Consider the following 13,811-nt stretch of genomic DNA (forward strand, 5'->3'; position numbering starts at 1 on the left):
ATAATTAAAAAAATAACTATTCAGTTTGTAAGAAATGAACATTAAATGTTGTAAACTGAAAATTCACTATTTAAATCACCTAATGTTTTTGAAAGATAAGAAGTTACTTTAATTAAATTTAAAGTACAAAATGAAGACAACCTTTAGTACAGAATACCTTTCTCAGTTGCCTAACCGACTCTAATAACCTTTACAAATTCTTTGATTTTGTTTACCTATCAATATTTTGGCAACACAAGGTTATGTACTCTTTCATTGCTAATACATTCAGGCTAGATTTTGTCAAATGTAGGATATACCGAGGAGACATTTCAAAGTATGAAATGTTGTAATGTTAGTCAATAACAGCTTAAAGTGAAGTACCTATTTTCTTACCTTACAAAAGTACAAAATCTTACAAAGTTGCCTATGTGAACCATAAAACCCTAACACCATATTCATGTGATTCAAAAAAATCAGATTAAATATTTGAACAGTAGTTTTATTACAAAAACTAAAACCAATTAGGGACTTGAGATTTAATATTTTACTGGCATCACATACTGATCTTAATTACTCTCTTCTCGACAACAGAAAGATGAAAGAAAAAGTGGAGGCTACGTATCCAAAATAAATTACTTCTTAAAATAAAATGGTTTGGTGTCTGAGCATAGTTAACTTGTGCAACAATCCAAGGTGTCCCTTGATGAACTCAGTAAAATAAGAGATCAGCTTAAATCTTCCATTCCTGATATTAGACCTTGACAATTCAGTAATACTGTAAGAGAAATACAGTACTATACCCTATCGGCTCCATGGCAATTCAGGCGTTGTCCCTCATGTTCCAAAATGTGCTTCTCTGGAGTGTCTAAGCACCCACCATTCCTGTTTACCCCTTTAAACCTGTGTTGGAATATCTCCTGGGGAGATATTTAGTAAATCTATTTTTGGACCTTTCTGAGGATTATCTCGTGTTTCGTGCAATTAAACTTCTTATTAATGCGTTAATTTACCTACATTTATTTGTAAATTCCAAGGTTGTAGAAGCTCTACAATTTGTGTTTGTTTGTTTATATATATATATATATATATAAAAATATATATACACACACACATCTAGTGTATATAAATGAGAGAACAATTGACATATGAAAAAGATTGAGTATATTATGTAGGTAAATGAAGAGAGAACAAGTCAAATATACATAGGTTCAAGAAATGGAATTATCAGCAACTATTTACCTTCCAAGTACAGTACTCCCTTTTTACTCGTATCTTCTTTTCTATACACTTACTTGTAGTTTTGCAATTTACTTTAAATGTTTCATTGTTTTGGTGTGTGGTAATCATCAAAATAGAGGATAGTTTTACTTATATGCCATAACTGATAAAAAACATCTATTTTTGTTCTAAAGGTTAAGAGGCATTGTCCATCATTATGATTAAGGATGGTGGTATATCTAGAATGAACTGGGAAATGAACCACTCTTAATATAGGTTTTGATTCACTTATGATAATTGCCATCATTTTTGGCATAGAAAATGTGTTCACAATTTGAAATCAAACCATTTTTGATACCTGCATGGAGGATAATTAAGAGAACTTTTCACAGTATGGGATTTAATCACAGTCGAGTAAGAGTTGTTTCACGTCAATGCCCTGAGGTCAGCTTAACACCTGAGATAGGAACTGGCAGTGCTGTTCTGGCATATTTAAGAAGAAATGTCTTGTTTCCTTGTTGTTAAAAGCTAGAAAATTAGTAAGGCATTTAATAATTGGCAAAAAAATGAAGAGAAACCAATCAATTATGTTTTGCATAACTTATGCTGCCTTCATATACCATACAACGGGAGAGAGAATACTTACTAATTTGGCAACACCGGTCACTATCCATGCCCTGCCTTCCTCTTCATGAAGGAGCCAATAGAACTGGTGACTCGTGTATAATCACTGTGGAACTGCAGCACCCACTATTTTCACTTGATATCGATATGAATTTCAATATGGTGATTTTTTCTTTATACTTGTACAATACAGTATATAATCCTTAAGCTTAATGTCAGAAGCCATCCTTCACTTTATGTTGTGAGCATGTGAACATGGGAAGCTGCAAACGATGCTGAGAGAAAGAGAGCACTGTTGCTCCTTCAGTGGCAACCTTGGCATGTTGGTGGAAGGTAGTTTTCTTTTAACTTCAAATGTGTTGTGCTAGAAACTGTTTACCATATTCTTGAATGGATAAAGTGTAGAATTAGATTATTAGCCTACTTCCAGCTACTCTATTTGATTAATTTTTTTCGACTGTCAATTTACATGACTACATCAGAGGCAGAATGCTCATTTTCACCACTGAAAATGATGAAAACTTTTCAAAGAAGCACTAGGAATTTGAAGACTACATGCACTTACAGTGCTTTTAATGGAAAAAAAAGTCCTCAGTTGTCATCTAGAGAATTTTTTTTTTTTTCACATAAATTGAAACAAGAATGGATTTCATTCTTAAACAAGTGGATCAAACTTGAACAGACATATTTTAGATTATAGTAAGTACAAAACAATTGATTTTGTTCTTTTAGAATTCTATCAAGTTTCTGAATAAATTTTCTTTGTTTCCTTTTACACAATATTAAAACAAAGGCTACAAGTTTTCTAGAACAGCATCCCCACTAATTTTAGCCACGAGCCGCCACTGCGATAAGAGTACAGTAACTGATCTCTCCTAATGAAATTACTTCAAAGTAATAAAAATTAACACACTAAGACTAAAATGACAACAGATTCTAATGTAAAAAAAAAAAAAAAGGAAAAAAAAAATTAATCCTATACATTATGCACTGTATATTAAAGTACATAATCATTTCTTCTTAATTTTCAACATGAGCAAATCCTTCTAAACAGTGCACCCTACTGTACTGTATGTACACATTTAGAGCAGTCTTGTGAGTTGGTTTATCATTTACCTTTAAATAATTCATGACATTTTTGTATGGGGGACATATTAATGATAAAATTGGATTTTCATTTGCTGCACTGATATACAGTTAATAATACAATGACCTATATTTGTACTGTGAAAATATCTTAACTTTACAGTGCCTGGTTTGTCCACCAGGCAATAATAGTAACAAATTATTGATATTCTACCAGTCACCTAATATAGGCTGCTAACATCACTGTAAATATGAACAGTTGAAATAAATTCAACAGTTGAATTCTAGACTTACGAGAGTATTACTAGCAATGCTAGAAAAATACAGACAAAAGAAACTAAATATAAATATACATTTTCACCAATAAAGGTCATCAGGATGTAGCAACTAATAAAAATGTTCCTTTTACCTAAGTGACCAACAATGAAAAACTGAAAATTAAATACTTCGGAAAAAATTCAAATAATTTGAAAGAAAATGAATTTACAATAATTTACAGATATGGAATAATCAAACTGAATGGTACACAAGAGCATGGGTCAAAAAAAAAAAAAAAAAAAGTTAGTTAGTTAGTTTACACTAAGCACTAATATTCAAAATAATAATCTTTTTGAATGATTCAATAGATTGTTTCATTATGACTGCCAAATTATCCTGTTACCATATGAAGCCTTTTTCAAATCTTGACCAAAGACCCATATCTTCGACAGGTATCTACTTATGTTTTATTACACACCGTTAGCGTTTTAAATTCAACATTGAAAATCAGTTTTGGATGTTCTTTACTACATTTAAAAGGCAGCTATGTGGACATAACAAAAGCTTTTAACAGTCTACTGTATATACATAAATAGATGTGAAGAGGACAACACAGTTACAATCTAAAAATGATGAGTCTTACAATACAAATATGACAAATTCGAAGATAATTTGTATTTTTCCTAACCATACAAACCTTAGCTATTTACAAAGGGTTATTACTTTTAGCGTAGCTGAAATGGCGAGCCATTAGAATTTAACGAGGGTGTATTACCCCCGCGCTAGTTAGCGGGGGGGTAGGGGAGTGGTAGCTAGCTACCCCTCCTCCCCCTCACACACAGGTGAATACTCACTTTCACTTAGAGGTAGGACTTGTCTTGGGGGACAGGGCTGGCGGGCAAATATGTGTAAATAGCTAAGGTTTGTATGGTTAGGAAAAATACAAATTATCTTCGAATTTGTCATTTGTTCCGTAACCGAAATACAAACCACGCTATTTACAAAGGGTGACTTATCCCTTAGGAAGGGTGGAAAGTCCCCAGCCATACTGGCTTTGGCTTTACCCGGGGACTCAGAATCCGAGTGAGTCGCACTCGAGAAAAGGAGTCCCTGCACCTCACAAGTTCCTTGCACCGCAAGGAACCATGTGGCCTACGTAAGCTTGTGTGTGAAGGAAGAAGTGTGACCCGTCTTAGGCAGTTGACCTGGAGTTCCAGAAGGAACTCTGGGTTAAGACGTTCCCAATACCACCTCGTCAGGGTATGGGGGACGCGACAGTATTGACTCAATACTCGGAACACAAGGAAGCATGGTTTACCTGCAGAGGTTCGAGGTCAGCTATGCAGAGACCAGGATGCTGCTTCCCCGTAGAGGGGATGATGAAGAAAGAAGTAAGGGCCAGACATACTTCTTTCGTTCATGCAGACTAAAACCTGATAACAATGCCCTCAACCTTCTGCTACCTGTCCAAAAAGGAGCCTGAGGTTAGACCAGCTGTTGTGTAGCCACCACAGAGCGATAGAAAACGTATCGAGACTCCTGTGGGTCACGCCCTGCAGGAAGCGGGCTGCGAAGGTCATCAGACGCTTCCAGACTCCAGCTTGTAGCACCTGCGTCACAGAGTAGTATTACTCGAAGGCGAGGGACGTTGCGATGTATCCAACATCGTGCTGTAGGGCGACGTGACGGGGGAGGGTCTGAAGACAGGTCGAGATGAATGTCCTTGAGTCCGGGCTGAAGAGGTATACTGGTGACCCTCCCCCCATGTCCTCCTTGTGTTCCCAAATCGACTGCAACTGAGGCCAAACTGCAGCTGTTCCCAGCGCTAACCTCTCGATTCCTGTACTGGCAAGAAAGAGAAGGTCTTGGGACATCAGACACAGAATGGAGACTCAAAATCTTGAATGAATCGGACCGAAGGGTCGGGACCCTCAGATTCTGAGTCTAGCCAACAACTCAGGAGCGAGCCTGAATGTTGCCTTCCCCTCTTCCTTAGAAAGGGGGGGAGTAGTAAGAGACCAAGAAGATTGCTTACACACTGGCCGTGGCCAGAGTGAGCAGAAGACCCAGGGCGGAATACAATCCGAGGCCTGTCGTAAAAGGGTCTTGAGATCTCTTAAAGGACTAAAAGTCCGAGCCATGCTCCAAGTTGGAGGTCTTCCTCCGACTAGGGCAGGGACGATCGTAGCTTCGCATGAGCGAGGATAGATCCAGCGGGCAGGAAAAAGTTATTCCTTTAAGCCTGAAGGTCAGGGAAAGGCTGAGCGACAGGCTTCATTGCCAAGAGCGGAAAGGAGTTTCCTCCCGCCGAAAGGCAATAAGACCGTTATTGCTGGAGAAGAGGCCTCACGGGAAGAGGTATATCTCCCACGGCACCAACCACCTTAGACTCTTCACTTTGCCTGGGAGACCCCTGTGGATGACTATCGCAGATGACGCGACCTCCGTACCGCGACTGTAGCGGGTTGTCTCTTCTAGAGGAGGAAGCGTAGTGTCTCCAGGCATGAAGCCGAAGCGACGCCCCGGTTCGGGAGAGATGTCGCAGTGTGGTTGCTTGAGTAGTCTGCGCCGTGGGAGAAGCTCTCCCGGGAGTTCCGTCAGGGGAAGCAGAGGGTCCAGAAACCGTTCTGCACATAGTCCCAGTGGAGCTCTCCCATTGAAAGGTTGACAGACAACCTGGTTTTGTTGAGACCCATTGTCCGCAGACAAAAAGGAGGGAAGACGCAGGCGTCGAAGTTGTCCCACCATCACCGGAATGCATCTTGCCAGAGTCTCGGGGTCTGAGACTGGGGGGAAAACTAGCGGAAGCTTGAGGTTCCAAGCTGTCGCGATCAGGTCCCCCAGACCAGCACTTGCTGGTTACCCAAGGTCAAAGACCCCTAGGTACACTCTCTCTATGAGGCTCTGCTCGGATAGTCTGAGAGAAACATTCCCCTGCCTGGAATGAGAGAGCCGATGGTGGAATTGAGAGAATCTCAATCATCCCGATATCTCTACTGCAAGATGTGAAGGTGTGAAAATGCGTCCCCTGCTGGTTAGCATGAAGTCGACACGCAACGGGGCGACTTGGCAGGAGCGGTAGGATCTGAAGAGGGGCCAGACTAAGGCCCTTAAGCCTGCCTGAATGATGGAGAGGTATCCTTCAGGTCTTGACCATAGGCCTGGACCGGAACATGCCCCCCCCCCCCCTTTCCTTTGACGAGTCCGAGAACCGCATCAAGAATGTGGGGAAAGGACGAGAATATCCACTACCATCAAGAGGCTCCATAGGTCAACACCCATTGCAGGTTTAATAGTTCCGCTGGTCCCATAGGGCCAGGGAGTCCGGTTAAACATTGCCTGAAGCCACCGGAACTTGGATCGCCCCACATGGAACTTATCCTGAGGCGACCGTTCGGACTATAAACGGGTCAATGAGGAAAGAAGAACTAGGAAACGTTCCAAGGTAGGGCTGAAAACTCTGCTTGACTGAGAACAGGTACTGCGACTCTCCTCAGTCTTGCCACGGTGAACCGAAAGGAAGGCTCGGAGGATGTGGTAACAGAATCTGGCGTCCCCAGGTGGTCACCCATCCAAGTACCGACGTTGCTTAACCTCGCTGGACGGACGAGAAGCGGGGTTTCCAACGTGGTAAGGCGGTTGACTCAATATCATGGCCAGATACTCCAGATGTTGAGGCAGAGGAAGAGAAGGCTCCAAGCAAAATACCATGAGCCCACACTCATGGTCAGCATTCGGAAGCTTTTCCCGGCGCTGAAGAAGGTCGAAACCCGAGCCTACCGGAGTTGACCAGCCCTCCAAACAGCAGAGGAGGCGGAAGTCTGCACCTGAGCGGCCAAGAGGAAGGCAGGGAGAGTTCTCTGGGGAAACAAACCTGCTATGCCACGGCGGGATAGCCACACTGCATCATAAGCAGGAATACTTGCAGTTTAGGCTGAATTCGACGAGCACCCTGGAAGATGGATGGAATGGAAACTGAAAGTACCCGTCCTTCCGATCCAGGGTTAAAGGAGTCCTGTCGCCTCGTTACCAGTCTGATCGATTCTGCTGGTCTACGCTGGCCGAAGTTTGTTCGACAAACTTGATCAGGGCTGAGAGGTCGACTATGGACATCCCCTCTCAGATCCTTCCTTACAAGAAAGGATCGACTGAGGGGGCCGGGGGTGAAGCCGTCGATGATCCTAAGGAAGACCTTCGCCTAAGGTATGGATCATTCTGCCCAACCGGGCAACTCTGCTGATGCTATGGCATAGAGGTTCAGAGACACTGAATTCGCTGACAGAGACGGCAGGCGCGATATCCTTGGCTACTCACAGAGATTGTGCGGGAATGGGCATCGGGAAGCTGTCATTCGGATGAGTAACCTTAAGCATCCTCCCAGCGAAAAAACCTGCAATCCTAGAGTTCGTGAACTCCTTTTAGGACTATGCCCCCCCGGGGGAGTCTCCCGTGCCATCTGTTCCTGACAGGAGGAAACTGCAATTGGACACCTTGTCCCAGTTGTCGTAGCCGATAACTTAGGCCGACGTGGTTGAAAGAAAAGGGAGCTGGAGCCCTGCAGAGTCTGGAAGAAAGCGCCTTGGAGGAGTGAAACCGGAAGTCGATTTACTCCGCACAGCAGATGTTTAAGTCTCTGTCCTTGGGCGAAGACAAAACTCTTCTCAAGGATGGAAGGGTGTCTGAGGTCGTTGACCTCCACAGATGAGACACCCGAAGGAAGCCTTCAGTCAGTGCGTCCAGATGGTACAACATCGAGCTTGTCCGCAAGTAGATACTTAACGACGAAAGGCCAAGGTGCCTGAGCTCGAGAGGAGGAAAGTACCCTTGATCTTCCTGTAGCTTCCTTGAACCAAACCTCGGGCCGTAACCGAGGAGGGAAAGAACCTGGTAAGCTCCCAGAGGAAGAGGTAAGCAGTCACCCCTTGTCCGATGGAGAAATCTTCAACGGAAAGCCCACCCGCCAAAAATCCTTCCAGGGCGGGAGAAGGAGAGAGTACTCGTGCAGGAGAGGGGACCCTCGAGACCGACCTCTTGGGAACCAACTTCGCCCTGGGGGAAGTCACCACGAAGTCCACTCCTCTCTTTCTCTTCAGCGTAGGAGAGACAGCCGCTGGTTTGTTACCCTGGCCGGTGAGTGCTGGTTTCATAAACCTCATTAACGCCCGTGCCAGCGGATCAAACCATGTCTGCTGCTCCAAGGACACAGAGTCCGAAATCCTCGCTAAGGTGAAAGGGATCGGGCGATCCTTTGGAGAGGACACGACGGTTCCTGCCTGAAAAGAAGGTGGGAAGAATGCTGTACTGACCTGTCTTCGTCCTGCACTACCAACCTGTGCTTGGATGGAGGTGATCCCGAGTGCCGCCTAGGAGCACGCGTCCCTGCTGCTACCACCGGCTGTGGAATTCGCCGCGAACTATGGTCGCGCGAGGGCGAACGGTCGCGCAAAGGCGAATGGTCGCGCGGGCGCACAGGCGAGTGGTCGCGCGGGCGCACAGGCGAGTGGTCGCGCGGGCGCGCAGGCGAGCGGTCGCGAGGGCGCGCAGGCGAGCGGTCGCGAGGGCGCGCAGGCGAGCGATCGCGCGGGCGCGCAGGCGAGCGATCGCGCGGGCGCGCAGGCGAGCGATCGCGCGGGCGAATGGGCGTGACGGCGAGGGATCGTGCTGCCGCGTAGGTGAAGAAGATCGCTGGCGGTAAGCGATGGCGAGCAGCATGTGTAGGTGAATGATCGCGTGATAGGGTGCGATGGTGATCAGCATCCGCAAGAGGGCGAGCGTTCAGGGTTGTGCGATGAGGAGCAGCATGCGTAAGCGGGCAATCGTGCAGGGTTGTGCGATGGCGAGCAGCATGCGCAGGTGAATGATCGCGTGAAAGGGTGCGATGGTGATCAGCATCCGCAAGAGGGCGATCGTTCAGGGTGGTGCGATGAGGAGCAGCATGCGTAAGCGGGCAATCGTTCAGGGTTGTGCGATGGCGAGCAGCATGCGCAGGTGAATGATCGCGTGAAAGGGTGCGATGGTGATCAGCATCCGCAAGAGGGCGATCGTTCAGGGTTGTGCGATGAGGATCCGCAGTTGAGGGTCGCGCGATGGCGATCAGCATCCGCAGTTGAGGGTCGCGCGATGGCGATCAGCATCTGAGGGTCGCGCGATGGCGATCAGCATCCGCAGTTGAGGGTCGCGCGATGGCGATCAGCATCTGCAGTTGAGGGTCGCGCGATGGCGATCAGCATCCGCAGTTGAGGGTCGCGCGATGGCGATCAGCATCCGCAGTTGAGGGTCGCGCGATGGCGATCAGCATCCGCAGTTGAGGGTCGCGCGATGGCGATCAGCATCCGCAGTTGAGGGTCGCGCGATGGCGATCAGCATCCGCAGTTGAGGGTCGCGCGATGGCGATCAGCATCCGCAGTTGAGCTAGTAGCTGGCGAACCATGTTCCTTCAGAAGTGTTGGAGAACGTTGGCGTGCCAGCTGTAACACACGTGGGCGATCCGGAGATCGCTGACGAGCTGACGATCGCTGGCGAGTTGATGATCGCTGACGAGCTGATGATCGCTGACGAGCTGATGATCGCTGACGATCGCTGACGAGCAGAAGGCTACGCGTGGAAGCCTGCGCAAAGAAGAAGAGTCCTTGACCCCGACCTGAACCGAAGTTCTAGATCGCGAGGGCGAACGTGGGCGCACAGGGCACGTAACAGGAACCGCAGGGAAGATCATCTTGAAAGCGCTGACGAACAGGAGAGCGCTGACGAACAGAAGGGCGCGCAGGGAAACCCTGACACGCAAGGGAAGAACCCCCGTGGGAGCAACCCTTTGCCCCGAAGGGATCGTTGTCCGCCGGGAGACTGATGTCCGTCGGAAGACTGATGTCCGTCGGAAGACCGCTGTCCGTCGGAAGACCGCTGTCCGTCGGGAAGACCGCTGTCCGTCGGGAAGACCGCTGTCCGTCGGGAAGACCTGAAAAATTAACAACTACAATTAGATTCATAAACTAATTGAGACAAAATATACGGCGTAGCAACCCCACCCACACGGGAAGGAAGCTACAAGGGCGTAGTAAAACATAGTAAAAGGGTGAACGACCTCAAGAGAGAGAGAGAGAGAAAGACCGAAGTCAAACTCGATCGCAACCCATAAAATTAGGCCGTGGTGGCCTAACTGCCGAGGCCTCCACGTAGATATCGTACACTACACACACACATCTGAAAAGGAAACTTACTTATTTCTATACTCAAATATATATACAAACATGAAAACATGTTTACATATATATTGAGTAAAAGAAAAGTAAGCGATTAAGTAAAGACAAAACAGACAATGGCTGCCAAGCGAGGACCAAGACAGAGACGTCTGTCACAGTCCGAGCCAAAAGTGAAAGTGGGTATTCACCTGTGTGTGAGGGGGAGGAGGGGTAGCTAGCTACCACTCCCCTACCCCCCCCGCTAACTAGCGCGGGGGTAATACACCCTCGTTAAATTCTAATGGCTCGCCATTTCAGCTACGCTAAAAGTAATAACCCTTTGTAAATAGCGTGGTTTGTATTTCGGTTACGGAACAAACTGTAGCTTTTACTATACTCTCAACTTGCTGAATACATCAGACCTTACTACTCACATATAAATGTGAATAAATGTAAATTCAACAATCAATAACTGATAACTTATATAAAATATATATATATATTGTATATAAAAAAACTGCCCTGCTCTTCGACCATTTGTTTACTGATGTATTAGGAAGTGAGTACATTGTAATTATTCCTTATTACTGCAATAAGCTGGGATCAAGTGTTTTATCCCTTGCTATGTAAGCGTGCACAAAAAAATTTGCTTTCTTACTATTAATCAAACATCTAGCTTTTAAATACTGTACATGTATAACTAAAATTAACTATCACTTCATGACAAAACTAACAGCATCTTCAGCCACACAAACATCTTTCCACTATTCCAATAATTACCACTCTTATCAGATTTATCTAAGATTTATTTACTTATCACACTGAAATCAACTAGTTTAATAATTGCCTTAACAATGCAAAACATTAAACTGGCTTCATTTAAGGTATATGTACTTACACTTGAAAGGTGTTAACTGAAAACGACTAGAGTTTGTATCACCAAGTGGATTAGCTTTTCTGTTACCAAGATACCCCCTTTATTATGAGATATTCAAAATACAGGACAAATTGACTCTTTCTTTGAATTCTCATACATCATCATCTGACAAAGTGAAATACAGAATATTCTTCGATTGGTCATTAACACTACACCCTTAATATGACAATTTCTCTCTTCAGCTTAGAAACATAAATCACTACATGTTTGGTTTGTGACAAGTAGAGCATAAATAAAGAAGGATAATAATGCCTATATCTGAAAACATTGGAACTTGATTTAAGTCTGGGTTTATGCTTGAATTGAATACAGTGTAAAAAAACACAATATATGAGAGAGAGAGAGAGAGAGAGAATATGTTCCCTTGCTAAAACATAATTCTTTCCATAGAGTGTCAATGGTTCATTTCAATAAACAATTTCCAATACCAATGTAACATGTACACCAATGAATATCTAAACAAAACAAAAAATTATATAATCCTAACAAATTCCCAACCAACATGAACATATTTTCAAATAACACATTTTGAAACGTAAATATTTCCAAAAATACAAAATGATGTTGCCACTGATGCATAAGATATATTTGATAGTAGTTATTCATATTCAAATTCTTGCATAAAGATTTCCAGACATAAACATTTCTGTATTACTGTGAAGAGCATCATGAAATAAATAGCTATTCTTTCTTTCATCCCAGCTTTAATCATTAACTTAAAATGATGTTATTACTACAGAATTAAAATCATTCTTAGTTTGCCCAGTAAACACCAACAATAAAAAAAAACTCAAAGGGCTGATGGAGAATTAAGAAAGGATTTTGTACTAACTGTATAACATTCATAAAATACTCAATCACACTAATACCTTCCTTACACTACAAAACAAGATCATTACTGCAATATAGACAAATGAAACTACAGTATACTTACAGAGATGAAGTAACCCTTTCATTGGCATAATGCTTCAGAAAAAAAAAATAATCTTTATAAAATGAAAACTGAAGATATCAAGTAAAGAGATCTTTGGAACAGAGGTAGAGACTTTGAACTTACTATTGAATTCAGAGGCTAAATCATACAGACAGTAAAAAGAAATTTATGCAATTACTTCCTAGTGTTGTTGTTAAAGTGTGTGGATAAAAATGGGAAAAAATGTTACACAACCATGGATTTCAGTTGTCAAAACATATCCTTAAGTAATTTATCAATGTTAAACAGCAATATTAAATATCGCACACATTCTAAAAGGTGTTCATGACAGATTAGTGGTACTTGAAGAGCAATATAGAAATACATGGCACATACTTAAAGATAAAGAAATTAACTGAAGAAAATTGAAACATACTGGCAAAGATCAAATATATTACAAGTCCAGTAAAACAGAAGACAGGGTCAAAGCAGGTAAAAGTTAGAAAAATAACTATCACTTCACAGCATTAAGCATGACATCCACTAGGATAAGTCAGTGATAAATAAAACTCTCACAAACAACATGACTTTTAAAGCAATAAGGGTACCGTTAATGCTAATGCCAAGGATGAGAGGTTGATATGGTAATATAGATAAGACTGATTATTTGGTGTGAGATTACATACTAAAGGATTGTCTGACTTAAGAAAAGATTAATGGTAACTAGGAGTATTAATATAACTGAGAATCTTTCTTAGTAAAGAAAAAAAAAAGAGAAAAGTTTTCAATTCCTGTTTTTGTGACACGTCCATTTACTTTCATTAGTATATAACAGAGATCTACATCATTTATCTACTTGTAAACTTTACTTCCAAGAAAATACACCAACAAACCTGAACAATAACAAATTTAGACTTGATTTTTTGGGAAAGGGTAAAAATAAATCACATGTATAACAGGAAAATTTAAGAAACAATAGGAATAGGAACAAAACTAGTTTCCAGTTACTAAAGATATAGATCCTAACCTACTATGGTTTACGATAACTCAGAAAGAATAGACTGTAAAGAAAAAATTTTTCCCAAAACTATACAAAATTCTGGAACTGAAATCCATGACTCGATCACAAAAATTAATTAATCAACAATATATTGTAGTACTGTCTTCTGGTTCTATATTCTTAGCTCTTTTCAACTTATTTTGAGAGAGAGAGAGAGAGAGAGAGAGAGAGAGAGAGAGAGAGAGAGAGAGAGAGAGAGAGAGAGAGAGAGAGAGAGAGAGAGACTCACATCTGGATTTTTTCCATGTCACTTTAGTGTCAGTTTATAAACTAATTGATGTCACTACTATAAATCAGCACCTAGTTCACTTAAAATAGGAACATCAAAAAAGTCACAAACTCCTTCAGTCTCATCTAAATTAAACATATAATCACGATCAGATGGTGGTGGACTCAACTGCAGCAATGGAGCAAACACTGTAATAAAAGAAAAATTTAACTGAAAATAATCCCCTAATAATGTAATACATACATACATACATATATATATATAATCTTTATATTCAGTTAATTCATAGCCAAGATTTTGAGATTTTTGTTTCATAACAGCAATAT

General features: G+C 42.7%; 1 protein-coding gene across 1 annotated transcript in view; it reads right to left on the minus strand.

Moving 5' to 3' along the window:
• Positions 1-11,131: 11,131 nt before the first annotated feature.
• Positions 11,132-13,811, minus strand: part of LOC137627780 (transcription factor E2F5-like) — an 87,830-nt gene continuing 85,150 nt past the window's right edge. Inside the window, exon 9 of the mRNA XM_068359105.1 lies at positions 11,132-13,673. Within this exon, the coding sequence (XP_068215206.1) occupies positions 13,543-13,673 (131 nt within the window). The 3' untranslated portion in view covers positions 11,132-13,542. The remainder of the gene's footprint in view (positions 13,674-13,811) is intronic.

The sequence above is a fragment of the Palaemon carinicauda genome, chromosome 2, assembly GCF_036898095.1.
Source record: "Palaemon carinicauda isolate YSFRI2023 chromosome 2, ASM3689809v2, whole genome shotgun sequence".
NCBI lineage: Eukaryota > Metazoa > Arthropoda > Malacostraca > Decapoda > Palaemonidae > Palaemon > Palaemon carinicauda.